Consider the following 14735-nt stretch of genomic DNA (forward strand, 5'->3'; position numbering starts at 1 on the left):
TGGAGGGTTTCACCCCAAGTCCAGCACCCTGAGGCTGTACGCTAAGCGGAAGGAAGGGGGCCGGGGACTGGTGAGTGTCAGCACCACAGTCCAGGATGAGACAACAAACATCCAAGAATACATTGGGAGGATGGCCCCAACTGACCGAGTGCTCAGTGAATACCTCAGGCAGCAGAAACCCAAGAAAGAGGAGGGAGACGAGGAACCATCATGGAAGGACAGGCCCCTTCACGGTATGTACCACCGGCAGATAGAGGAGGTGGCTGATATCCAGAAATCCTACCAGTGGCTGGACAAAGCTGGACTGAAAGACAGCACAGAGGCACTAATCATGGCAGCACAAGAACAAGCTCTGAGCACAAGATCCATAGAGGCTGGGGTCTATCACACCAGGCAAGACCCCAGGTGCAGGCTGTGTAAAGATGCCCCTCAGACAATTCAGCACATAACAGCAGGGTGCAAGATGCTAGCAGGCAAGGCATACATGGAACGCCATAACCAAGTGGCCGCCATAGTGTACAGGAACATCTGTGCCGAGTATAATCTGGAAGTCCCGAGGTCAAAATGGGAGACGCCCCCAAGGGTGGTGGAGAATGACCGAGCTAAGAACCTGTGGGACTTCCAGATACAGACGGACAAAATGGTGGTGGCTAACCAACCGGACATAGTGGTGGTAGACAAACAGAAGAAGACGGCCGTAGTGATCGATGTAGCGGTTCCAAATGACAGCAATATCAGGAAGAAGGAACACGAGAAGCTGGAGAAATACCAAGGGCTCAGAGAAGAGCTCGAGAGGATGTGGAGGGTGAGGGTAACGGTGGTCCCCGTGGTAATCGGAGCACTAGGTGCGGTGACTCCCAAGCTAGGCGAGTGGCTCCAGCAGATCCCGGGAATAACATCGGAGATCTCTGTCCAGAAGAGCGCAGTCCTGGGAACAGCTAAGATACTGCGCAGAACCCTCAAGCTCCCAGGCCTCTGGTAGAGGACCCAAGCTTGAAGGATAAACCGCCCGCAGGGGCGTGCTGGGTGTGTGTATATATATATATATATATATATATATATATATATATATATATATATATATATATATATATATATATAATTCCCAAGTCTTTGCTCCGAACTCTCTGGTGACAGGGATGGAAACAAGATTTTAAAATTAACTTCTGTAACTAGAAGATTCACGCTGATGCTTACCTATAAATGCAAAGAGCTCACATGAGGGTGAAAGGTTTCAGCTGATCACGGTAACAAGTTGTTAAGGGCCTCTTATTGTGAGGTGCTACAGCAGATGAACAGTATCTGAAGTGTCAAAAATAAGTAGCTGCAGTAAAAGCAAACCTGTAATAGTCTTCAGGAGAACTATTCCTGAAGACTATTGAAAGAAATTACAGGAGCGCTTTGCTAAGACAGTTCAAGCTGTGTTGTTTGGTGGCTCAAGACTTCTGCGTTGTATATTGCTATGTTGAGCCCCAAATCTGCCCATAAGTTATAATAGAATCATCGTACAGTAATTTCTTTGGAAAAAGCAATGGTAGAGGGAGATTTATATATTATATATCTAAATATGTAATTATAGATATATTTAGTCATTTTCTCACCAATTTTTCACGCTTTTTTGCTCCAAAATCTGCCACTTTAATGTGAAAAAACGTTATTTTTTTTCATGGATTTTTATACCCACCAACGCCATGCCCCTTAATTTTTTTAATACGTTGTTGTGAGTACATGTCTTAAACTGTAGTTTAAAATACTATTGGTAAAAGTATTTGGTCTACCACCAGATGACAGTGTTTCACTAGGTGAAAGTGTTAGTGTGCTTGCCCTTAGTGGGAAACAAGAAAACTGCTTACTTGTTGGGTCCTGCTGTGGAGTTTGTATTGTTCTCTCACAGTCCAGAAACATGTTCATAAAGTCTGATGGAAATAAATCAGCCAGTATGAGTCTAAACACCTCTCTGTCTTTCTTTGTGATGGACTGGTAACCTGTGACAGCAGGGAAACGTAAACTATTTACAAGCAATAACAAACAAAACCCCATTTTATACACTTAGCTTTTCTAATGCATTATGACTAAATATTTTAATACGCGTTCCACTAACTCTCAAGAGTCGGGATTTAACAGAAGTCCGTGAACGCCGCATGAACTCTCGGCGGTCGCTTTGAAGTGCAGTTTGTGGCTGGAGCTGAAGCTGCCCTCGGAGGTAACTATTAGCTTATGTTAAAAAAAAAAAAAGGTTTCTGTATAATGATATTATAATTTTCAGGCTCTAAACAGGTAATAGCGCCCTCCGGAATAGTTTACCTACGAAATTGACTTTTAAAACCTCAACTTTCAGTCTGTTCTTCTGATAATTCACCACGGGTTTTTTCCCCTTTTTAACCTGGGATAGGCTAAAGCTCCCACCCCCACCCGCCGCCACCTTGAACTGGAAAAAAGGTGAGTGAACATCCATTACCCTGTAATATAGTCATTTTAACTCGTGTTGCTAACCCCCAGATTCAGTTACACTGATCGCTACAATGTTACACACTCCACTTGTACTTAGAATCTTCAAATAAAAGTAAAGATAGCATAACCTTGCTTGGTCTTACAACCATTAAACAGTTTAGTTTGAAACGTCAGTAGTAACCAGTTATATAGGAGCATACTGATTTAGGCACCATAATTTATAATAAGGTACAGAAAGGGGAAGAAACGTGTGGAGAAGCACACGAAATACTTCCATTCAGTAGGTTTCAGTCGCTGATTCGTATCATTCCCCTCACCTGTTAGGATGGAGTGAAGTGTTAAAGGCAGGCTAGAGGATGTGAGTAAAGTTGCCCCCCCACCTTCTTCAAATCCAACAAAAGTGGTATCAAACGTTTGTGCTACGTTTGTGCTGGTTTGTGCTGCAAAAATTTTCTTTTGTGCTGCTATCATTTTAAAGATATTAATAAAAATTTCTAGAGGTCATCAGAGGTCAACCAGCCCCCCCACATTAATTAACCTCCTATGAGCCGAACTCTTCCACGGCATTCATTTTTAATTTCTCTTTGATATTTGGGCATATTGGGGCCCGATGAATGTAAAAACAAAGAATTACCAGATTTTATTTTTTTACCTTTTTTTTATTTTTAAGAAAAATAAGAGCCACATATGAGGATATTCGTTTAAAATTTTGATAGAACTGTAGCAGTATAATGTCCTCGTAGGTGGATATCAGGCCCTTCTAGAGCAAGATTGAGTATTTTGGTCTAAATAACCCAAAATGTGATGTCCACATATGTGGACGCCAGGTCCTAGGAGGTTAAATCAAACCAAATGGGTGTCAATCAACTGTGCTACGTTTGTGCTGCTAAAATTGTTGTTTGTGCTGCTTCTGTTTTAAAGATATTAATGAAAATGTAAAGGTCAAAGGGTCAACCAGCCCCCCACCACCACATTACCCAAATCAAACAAAATTTATGTCAAACGTTTGTGCTATGTTTGTGCTGGTTTGTGCTGCAAACATTTTTGTTTGTGCTGCTATCATTTTAAAAATATTAATAAAATAACGTCTTGATGTGTGCTTAATCATCCAGGCAAGTAAATCCCAAAAGGTTGATACTGTTCATCTGGACATTTTCAGTTGGAGAAACGTCACTCATCCAAGTGACTTCTTCAGTCTCAGCTGACTGCAGGTTTTCCCAACCTTATAAACACATGTGAGTGAAGTTGGCCCCCCTACCTTCTTCAAATCGAACAAAATGGATGTCAAACATTTGTCCTGCAAATTATTTTTTTTGTGCTGGTTATGTTTCCCTAATTTTATAAACAGTACATGTACAGTGAGAGAGAGATGTTACATCTGTCTTCACTTGCATCCCAGTCACGGAAGCGTTGTAGGTAGTTCATAAGAGATTACAGGATCACCCCAACCTCAGCAACAGGACCACTCTCAGCACTGATCAGTTGTGTTTGCTTTTGGAACTGTGTCTTAATTCCACCTATTAGGCAGAAACCTAGGTGTGTCATGGGTTCCCCCAGGCCCCTGGTCAAAGTCACCAAACCAGTTCGTAAGCAGGTACAGGTGTGGCCAGAAGGGTCCTCAGAGGCACTGCAAGACTGCTTTTCCACCACAGGCTGCCACACATGACAACACCACAGACTTTCAGGAATATACAGAAACTGTCATTGCTTACATCCCAAAATGCATCGATGATGTCACAGAGATCCCTTGCCAAAATCAATACACGCAAAGCTCCAGGTCCTGATAACATCCTTGGACGAGCACTGATGGACTATGCTGTGGAACTCCCAAATGTCTTCACAGACATCTTTAACACATCACTAGGGTCAGGCCATCGTTCCCACATGCCTCAAAGCCTCCACCATCATTACTGTACCCAAGAAGTCATCTACCTCCTGCTTTAAGGACTACTGTCCTGTCAAACTCACCTCCACCATTATAGAATAGAATAGAATAGAATAGAAAACTTTATTTGTCAATTTCTTCAAATGTACTTGCCATACAAAGGAATTAAAATTACGTTTCACACTGTCCCATGCGTAGACATTGACAACAATAAAGTGCAGATGCACAACAAAAAACAGCCCTAACAATAAGGTAATATTAAATAGGTAACAGGATAGACAAAAAAATAAATAAAATAAAGTGTTCCAACAGTGTTCCCTGGAAAATAGTATACTAGTCTACTTGAGGTAGTCCCAGGTTGTGGTTGGTAGGGGTATTTTGTTTTAATGCAGCATAAGGCTATAGCAGCAGTAATAGTAATATAATAATACAAATAGTGCTAAAAGAAATACTAAAAATATATAGCAGCAGGTGTGTGCAATTGCAATGCAGAGGTAGTTGTTTCCAGTCAGGAATGTTTTCCAGTTCTTAGTTCAGAGAGTGTTTCCTTGTTGGAGAGTGTGCGTGGATGGGGGGTGGGGGTGGGTGGGAGGGGTAGAGTCCAGTCTGTCTTCCTATACTTCTGCCAATCTGGTGATTCTGCTGGCTGGGAGCCGGGAGGGAAGAGAGTTCAGCAGTCTCACAGCCTGGTGGATGAAGCTGTTGGTGAGCCTAGTAGTGCGGGAGTGGAGACTTCTGTATCTCTTTCCAGAGGGCAGGAGGCTGAACAGACAGTGCGCGGGGTGGGTTGCATCGTTGACAATTGTGATGGCTTTGCGGGTGAGGCGAGTGGTGTAAATGTCTTGCAGGGAGGGGAGTGGTACACCAACTATCCTCTCAGCTGTTCTCACAATGCGTTGTAGAGCTTTCCTGTTATAGTCAGTGCAGCTACCGCCCCACACAGTGATGCAGCTGGAGAGGATACTTTCAATAGTTCCTCTGTAGAATGTGGTCAGGATGGGTGGTGGAGCACTTGCCCGCTTGAGTTTGCGCAGGAAGTAGAGGCGCTGTTGTGCTTTCTTGGCCAGTGATGCTGTGTTAGTGGTCCAGGAGAGGTCCTCACTGATGTGGACCCCCAGGAACTTGGTGCTGCTCACCCTCACCCTTATGAAGTGCTTTGAACGGTTAGTCATGCATCAAATCAAATTATCGCTTTCCCTCAACCTGGATCCATTTGAGTTCGCATACCGAACTCAGCAACTCATTCACAAACTGGATCTGCTGGGGATCAGCACCTTGCTGTATAACGGGCTGCTAGATTTCTTGACAGGAAGACAGCAGACAGTACGGGTCGACAGCAACACCTCCAGCCCAAGAACACTGAATACGGGGGCTCCCCAAGGATGTGTGTTGAGCCCCTTCTCTTCATTCTGCTGACCCACAACGAGATCTACTACAGGGGTGAAGTTAACCATCTTGCAGAGTGGTACAGCAACAACAACCTGTCCCTGAATGTGGAGAAGACCAACAGCGACTCTACTTCCTCTGCAAACTGAGAAGCACAAGAGATCCAACCCCCATTATGAGCACCTTCTACAGAGGCACAGTTAAGAGTATCCTCACCAGCTGCATCACTGTATGGTATGACTCCTGCATTGGGTTCTGCAGGAAAAAATGACAACGGGTAGTGAGAGCAGCCGAGAGCATTGTGGGGACCTCTCTTGCCTCCCTCCCCAGGAGATCTACTGCACCTGCCTCATCTGGAAGGTTCTCCTGCAGTCAGCTGAGACTGAAGAAGTCACTTGGATGAGTGATGAAACGTTTCTCCCACTGAAAATGTCCAGATGAACAGTATCAACCTTTTGGGATTTACTTACCTGGATGATTAAGCATGCATCAAGAAGTTATTTTATTAAGATTTTTAAAATAATAGCAGCACACACGAAAATTTTTGAAGCACAAACCAGCACAAACGTTTGACATGAATTTTGTTTGATTTGGGTAATGTGGTGGTGGGGGGCTGGTTGACCTTTTGACCTTTACATTTTCATTAATATCTTTAAAACAGAAGCAGCACAAACAACAATTTTAGCAGCACAAACGTAGCACAAACGTAGCACAGTTGATTGACACCCATTTTGTTTGATTTAATTCATGTGGGGGGGCTGGTTGACCTCTGATGACCTCTAGAAATTTTTATTAATATCTTTAAAATGATAGCAGCACAAAAGAAAATTTTTGCAGCACAAATTAGCACAAACGTTTGATACCACTTTTGTTGGATTTGAAGAAGGTGGGGGGGCCAACTTCACTCACATAGGCAGAGGTGGCAAAAGTATACACATTATGTACTTAAATAAAAGGGCTGAAAAAGGTACAGATTCAAATTCTTTTCTCAAGTAAAAGTGAAAAAGTACAGGTTCTGAAATGTACTCAAAGTAAGAAAGAGATAAGATAAGATAAGACTTTATTGATCCCACAACGGGGAAATTTTTGCGTCACCTCAGCTCAGGTACAGATATCAGAAGGAAATACAAAAATACAATTTTTTCATTGATTGTACTTATTTGTAAGATAATACACTATATACAATGGTAGCATACACAGTATGTGATTATGGATATGGTTGGAAATATGCAAGACATAAACTATATAGCTTGACATAACTATTGCACCACTACTATTCCTATGTATAGACATGTACACACACTAAAATATACATATGTATACATATACATACACATATACCTACACATGGAAGGTCCATTATGCATGAAGTGGTGACCGTGGATGTTCACAGTGTCCAGTGACTTATGACATCGTGATTGAGGAGTTATAGAGTCTAACTGCTGTTGGGATGAATGATCTGTGAAAGCGCTCCTTCCTGCAGCGAGGGTGTTTCAGTCTCTGACTAAAGGAGCTGCTCAGCCCACTCACATACTCATGCAGTGGGTGATGTGGGTTGTTCGTGATGGATGTCAGCTTTACTAACATCCTCCTCTCGCCAACCACCTCCACAGACTCCAGGGGACATCCCAGCACGGAGCTAGACCTCCGCACCAGTTTGTCAATCCTGCTCCTGTCCCTGTCCGTGCAGCCACTCCCCCAGCAGGCCACTGCATAGAAAAGGGCAGATGCTACCACAGTGTCATAGAATGTCCTTAACAGAGTCCTGCAGACTCCGAAGGACCTCAGTCTCCTCAGCAGGTGGAGTCGACTCTGGCCCTTCTTATACAGGATGTCTGTATTTGTAGTCCAGTCCAGTTTATTGTTGAGGTGAACACCCAGGTACTTATAAGAGTCCACTATCTCAATGTCTTTCCCTTGGATGTTCACCAGTGTTGTAAAAGTAAAAGAAAAACTTCATTTCAGTCTAAATTTTTAATCTCATAAATGTCTTCTGCTTGAGTCACTAGTAGAACATGAGATGGTGGCCACACATCATTGCTTCTTATCCCTTCTGAGATATTTTTTTAGTTTAGTTTAGTTTTTTGTGTGTTTTTATCACTGCTGGCACAATGAGACTGCGCCTGCAGCCTTTCACGTTGCACAAGTAGTCCCGCTCCTCCCTGATACCACATCCACGCATGTTGTTGCAAGAAGGTTTGCTGTGTCTCCCACTACAATCTCAAGAGATAGCAGGAGAAGTGGTGTTACGTGAGAGGAGCTGGTCAGGGCTACAAAATGACATCAAACTAGCAGCAGGACCAGTATCTGCCCAAGGAGCACTGCTGGAGGCCTAGAAAAGGGCCTCCAGCAGGACCAAAACAGGACAATTCCCAGCCTCATGTGGCGAAAGGGTAAAGGCAGTTCTTGTATAATGAAGGTATTCATTTCACTGATGGCCCTCATGTTCCCCAGATTTGAATCAAATTAAGAATCTGGGATGTTACGAGCATCCAAAGCTGCCAAAAAGCACCACAGAGTGTCAGGAGCTCATCAGTGACCTGATTTAGCTCTGAGAGGAGCCTGATCTTTCGACAGTGTCCCGGAGGGTCTTATGGACATGGGGTCCATAAACATGACTCATCCACATTATCCACAAGTTTGATCAGCCTCGGATTTCAATTTTTAATGTTGTTGGTATGATTTTGAAAACAGTCCTCAAAGCATTGCTGATTTTGGTTTCCAATGACTGTTGTTACCTATTAATCTTCTCATCAAATTATGTAATGCAAAGTATTCAGGATTCTTTGAGTGTCGTGTCTCTTTCTGATATAATGTAAAGTGTGGGAGAGTTTGTGTAATGCTTTAGGCTCTTGGTAAGGCTCTAAACAAAAACATAGCACACTTAGTGCTATGACATCAATATTATTGAATGGTATGTTTGTCTTTGCTGTAATAAAATTAATTCGTTATACAAAAAAGAACCATAAACTTGATGTATTTGAGAATAATCTACTTTCCTTTTCCTGTTAAACAGAATCATGATTGACTTTGAGGAGGCAGACTTCATTTTGGAAAATCAGAAAAGAAAAAGAAAAAAAGATCTCAAAAAAGACAAAAAACACAAAACCAACATGACTGTGAAACCACAAGAGAGCATCCAGAAGAAAAAGAAAAACTCCCAGCTCAAAGAAGAAAAGAAGGAAAGGAAACAAAAGAAAAAGGAAAAGAAGAAAGAAAGGCAAAGAAGGAGACTGGCCTTAGAGCTAGGCAGCAGTGTTGTATTTAAACAGTGCGGTAGTGCCCAGGAAAAACTTTTTGAGAAGCCTGAAGCATCAAAGCCGCAACAAAAGCTGAAGCCTGATCGTCTGACTCAAGACTCCAAAAAGAAATGCAAAAGAAAAAAAAAAGTGGTGTTTGATGTGTCACCCTGTTACATCCGTGTCAAACGGCCTAAACTTGCGTCATCATCCACCAAAGAGGAGGCGGCTGTGAAAGGCGCTGAGAGCTGTTCACAGGACGCAGTGACGGGGAACAGCCGCGATCAGGACTCTCAGGGCACCAGTGATGACATCAACAGCCAGGACTTGTTTATTACCCAGAAGACTTTCAGAACATCGCTCTCCGAACCCTCCAGCGGGGAAGTCAATGACGGAGCCCTTATGCTATCTCCTCAGGTGCGAACACAGCAAGGCGAGTGCCAACAGCTTAAACAATTTCATGAAGAATCAGAAAAATGGCCACATGACTCACAGCCTCATCAGCTCTTTGTGCAGCCAAACCCAGAAGAACCTGAAGAAGGTAAAGGACATCATAAGATACATGAGCAGAGAAAAAAGTCCCTTCTGAAACAAGAAAACACAAACTTATCTGGAGAGCAAAGAGTCTCACGTTCAGTGCATTTAAAGCTCAGTGAGGGGCATCCTTTCCTGGAGGAGCCAATCATTGTCGACTCCTCCCTGGATCTTGGAGAGCGTTCCCCTTCATGCCTGCCACATATTAATAAGTCATTACTTCCTGTCAGGTCCACAGTGAGCTCTTCCACACAGACAGAAAACTTCTTCACCACTGAGCTCTCCTCCTACCTCAGCTTCTGCCAGAAAAGTAGACCAGCTGTTTGTTTCGATGACGTGAAACCTTTAGACCTGAGCCTTCCTACACAGGGTGAGAAAAGACCACAGGAGCTGTTTGTCAGTAATGGAGGTCAACCGTGAAGGAGAAGGAGGCATGGGTCCATCTGGGTCTTCACTTGTGAAAGAAAATCAGGTGCTTTTGGGTCGAGGAGAAACAACTCCCAGTCCGCAGTTGTCAGAATCTGATCAAAAGTCTGCTGATACAACGACATCGAGCGAGGACAGCGAGCAGCCGTGCCGCGCTGGCAAGCTGGACCTGATTCAGGTGATACCACATGATCCTATTTGTGTAGTTACAGAGCAACAGATGATAAATTCATCTTACATATTGAACTTTATATTACAAAATTCAGAGCTAACACAGATATCGTTTTATGTGTTTTTCAGCTTCAAGCCTCTTGAAATCGCAGTTCTCTCTTTTTTCTTTCACAAAAATACTGAAAATACTGACGTAAGGTGTCCCACTGATGGGAATTCTGCTGTTTTATCCTGTTTGTGGAAAAAAAAATGTAATGTACAGCTCTTTTAGGAGACTACTGGGAGATTTAAAAAAAATAAAAGTATGACTGTAAAGATTAGTTTGTGGAAGATGTAGGTGTAAGAACCATGATAAAATATGAAAAACAGATTTAACAGTTACAAATTATTGCTATTTATTTTCCCATTCTATGCCACTCAAAGCCTATCCTGTATCCTATTTTTTACTAAAAGTATTCAATATAAACACACACTCACCAGCAGAGTGGCGGCAGGGGCAGTTAACCAGCTCTAAGGACACTCTCACGCTAGTAGTGACTACAGGTGGGTTTTGATTATCGATTTATCGATTAAAATCGATTCTAGCTTGGATAACGTGATATCGATTCATTAAAATTCTGAATCGATTTTTAAATATAAATTTATTTTGCCCAAAATGCAAGAATCTCAGGTTAAACCTCACAAAATTTCAGCAACCACCAAACAGCTAAAGCAGTAAATGAGAGCAGGAACACGGAGTCTGCACAAAGATGTAAACACAAAGCGCGGAGATGTGGCTTTCTCACCCGACGGCACGGACACGGTCGGGGCTGGAAGCCGACAGCTCGCTGATTCTGATGTTTCGGCGAGTCCGCGCTTTGTGTTTACGCCCTTTTTGTGCTAGATTCAGAAGCTGTAGGTTTTTATCTGTCTCCAAACAATATTGACTGAACCAGCAGCAAAAGAAGGTCCGAACTACACTTCACACTAAACATCGTCATGAATTCCCTCCCAGTTTTGCTGTTTTGCTTCCACCACAATAAAATCACACTTCATGCAGAGCTCGCTCGCTCTCTCTCTCGCTTGCTTATTACACACAAGTCTGCCGTTGTTTACAGCGCTGTCGGCCGCTGTTTTTTTCCCCTTTTACTCACTTCTGAAAAGAAAGCCTCATTTCTGCTGTTCAATTATGAACAAATTCAAACTTTTTAAAATTATGCAAAATTGCAAAACACTTAGCTGTGTTGCAATTCTGTAACTTTGCTCTGCTTCACTTCAGCAGCATCAGGTAATGTTCATGTGTTGATTAACGGTTTTCTTTCGTTTTGATCTACTGCAGAATATTTTTAAGGTCATCTGCTATAAAATCCCAGGCCAGGAAAATCTCCTTCATGTTTTTCTGTGTTACTTTGACACAAAGGCATCTGCTGTGATGCTTACACCTTTGATAAAGTCTCGCAACTGTCAGCTTTCTTTTTATAGATATAAAAATATGGAAATGTACTGATGCGTGATCAGAATTATAGTATTTCTGACTGAGGCAAAATTTCCCCGATTAAAATCGAATCGAATCGGATTGAATCGAATCGTGGATCGAATCGATTCGGGACCTTGTGGATCAGAATCGAATCTATTCTAGAAATCAGTGATGATACCCAGCCCTAGTAGCGACCATTGTGTTGTTCAAAGTTTTAGGAGCAGGGGTTGCTCAGTAGGTAGCGTGGTGGCCCCAAGATCGGAAGGTCGGGGGTTCGAGTCCACTGAACGGCTACCCTGAGGTACCCCTGAGCAAGGTACCGTCCCTACACACTGCTCCCCAGGCACCCAATGGCTGAGTGAATTGGTTAAATGCAGAGAGGAATTTCCCCCACAGGGATCAATAATGTATATATTATTATTATTATTATCTTTCAATCAGTGACAGACCTTCTGTGACTAGCTCCAATAACCAAGACTAGAAAACCATTGTTGATATCGTATGTCCAGAGCACTAATAAGGATTACGTGCATGTACGCTGACTTCAATATTTGAGGCCAGGTTGATTATGAGTAACACCTTGTAAAAGTACATATGTAACACAAAATAAGGATAAAGATAATATGGTCACCTTTAATGCTTTTGTTTAGGACTCTTTTGACAAGTTGCAAAAATTAGTGTCACGTAGATGTCCGAGTTGTTGGCAGGGCCGATAAAAAGTATTAATTCAGTAAGGACCTAGATGTTACAATCCCGGACAATGCATGAAGATTCATTCACTTTTTTAAACATCTCTCAATCTGTCAGATTTCTCTTATCACCCTTAAAAATACTGGTGACCAGCAGTGCTACCCCTCAGCCTCCTAGTAGACACACTACTAGGAGGCTGAGGGTATAAATTTTAGGCATCTTATTGGGGGCAACTCATGTTCAAGAAAGAAAATTATCCAGGGCTGTGCATTTCAGTTGGTTCGTGTATTTTGACATTATAAACACTTAAGAATTTCTGTTTTTGCTGAGCAGTAAGAAATATTTATCAGGAGAAAAGGAGTAACTGAAGTTTCTTCCACTGTTCAGTAACAGTATGACTTTTTTTGGTCCTCAGGTCAGAGCGGTCCAGATGAAACTCAACGAATCCTTCTTTTTCAAACCCAAAGGAGAGGGACGGTCACCCAGGCCTGAGTCACCGCTGATGAAACTCTCTCAGGGCAGAGACACTAAAAGGAGGAAGAGTCGCTGAGGTCACAAGGTTTTAATATAGGCTGCTATTAGCCCTGTTGGCTGACGTCAACAAATAAGATGTGACGTTTGTGTTGACGTTAGTGGCCAATATTTATCTGTTCAGTCATATCAATTTCGTGCTGACTAAATGTTCAGAATTTCATCTGAAAGCCTTTAAAAACTTTTATATAAGATTTTTTTGCTTCCCTGGAACAATTAAATGAAATCGTTACTGCCACACGAACAAACAAAGAAGACTTTAAAAAAAATTATTTAACACATTAATATGGACCTAGAACTTCACAATTGGAGCACGCTTAAACTTACCTAGCAGACACCATCTAACGTCTGGAAAACTGTTCAATTTTATGAGCTTCAGCTGAGAAGCAGCGTGTGTCAAGTGTCGAGCATTCCTGCTGAAACTCAGCCTGTGCCTGAGGGTCTTTAAGTAGAAGGACAGTGACATTAACACTCAGTGAGCTCAGGTATTTTATTATATATGCTGTAAAGTTCTGATCTACATTATATGGACAACAGTATTGGGCCACACGCCTCAGTTCAGGTGTTTTCAGTCCCATTATCATAAGGTTAAAACATCATACACCCAGATGTGCAGTCTGCCTTTACAAAGCAGCTCCTGTACGTGTAACGTGTAGCTGTACGTTTATCCAAATACTATATGTTAGGAACATGAACAGAATAAACATGCTTCCATTAAAAGAAAAATAAACTTCTGGGATAGAAATTACTGATTACTGTCTTTTGACCTGTTGTTCTAAAGTTTTTAGTATTCTGTCATGTTTTTTTTAATTGCTCTGTAAGTTTGTCCGGCGGTGGCAGTTTTTTGATGCCATGTCGCTATGACAGCATGTCGTAGTTCATAACATCATAACAAATAATCTGTTGTTAAAGTTTATTTATTGTGACGTAGTAGAAGTTCACTTTCTGTTGAGTGTTGATGCAGTATTTACCAAGTTCTTAAATGGTGCTAAATAAAGATCTTTATTATTTAAGTCTGTCTGCCAGCAGAGTTTGTGTGTTCTGCTATGAAACATGGAGAATATGTGAAGATGAATTAAGACCTTATATTCAACCAAGTGCTACAAAAGGCAAGCTACATGAGCAACAGATGTTTTAAAATGATCTCAGTGTTTTCAGATGGATTAGTGAGAGTACAGATCCAGAGGTGGGCCAGACCCACCATCACAGACAAGGAGAACATGCTTGCAGATAAGTTCTGATGCACAAACTACTGAATAAATGCCAGGTGATGTATTACATGTGTTTTGCTTGCACAAATGAAACATACTCTTTGAACATCAGAGCCGAACAGCAGTGGTGCAGAGGTAATCCAGCACCTCCGTCTCATTGGACAAAAAGCTTTTGGTCAGAGTCCAGTCGGTTTTCACTTTGGTCAAGCTGTTATTGCTTAAATGTGTCTAATTTAAGCAGGAGTGTCCTGGGAAAGCCTCACTCCTCACTGGTCTCAGCCTCACATCTCACAGCAGTCAGATATGGAAGATTGAATTCAGAGCTCTCTTTTTCCTAATTATTCTTCTGAAACCAATTTTATTTCAATTCTTACTTTTAATCATTCTGGAAACAAGATAAAACAGATAAAAAGTTACTTTGTTGAAACACACCTCTTTCTTCTCCGCTTGTGTTTTCACGTTTCCCTAAAATCCCCCAAAATCAGTGTAATTCAGTCCAAGTCAAAGTGGCCATCAGGGGTCAGCTGTTGCCTTACAAGATGGGCTTAACAGCATGAAAACAACACAACTAGTGTCACTTTAAATATCCACTGGTCCCGTCCCAACTAATGGCCTATAAAAAGGTATTTTACCAAGGTGTCACGCAAGAAACATTTCACTATGTGTAAAAACAATGAGCTGTCTCAAGACCTTCACAACCTTATTGTTGCAAAACATTGCTCCCTTTTTTTGTGATAGCCAGCTTCCCGCTCGCT

At 42.0% G+C, this 14735-nt stretch overlaps 1 protein-coding gene across 1 annotated transcript; it reads left to right on the forward strand.

Annotated features, from left to right (window-relative positions):
• The first annotated feature begins 2154 nt into the window (after positions 1-2154).
• On the forward strand, positions 2155-13755 carry LOC120736245 (DNA ligase 1-like). Its single transcript, XM_040036240.1, has 4 exons — positions 2155-2203; positions 2393-2439; positions 8739-10099; positions 12654-13755. Exon 3 carries the CDS (start codon positions 8743-8745, stop codon positions 9913-9915), a length of 1173 nt encoding a protein of 390 aa, XP_039892174.1. The 5' UTR covers positions 2155-2203; positions 2393-2439; positions 8739-8742; the 3' UTR covers positions 9916-10099; positions 12654-13755.
• The last annotated feature ends 980 nt before the right edge of the window (positions 13756-14735 follow it).

This window comes from Simochromis diagramma, unplaced genomic scaffold, assembly GCF_900408965.1.
Source record: "Simochromis diagramma unplaced genomic scaffold, fSimDia1.1 OVJJ01000333.1, whole genome shotgun sequence".
NCBI classification, from domain to species: domain Eukaryota; kingdom Metazoa; phylum Chordata; class Actinopteri; order Cichliformes; family Cichlidae; genus Simochromis; species Simochromis diagramma.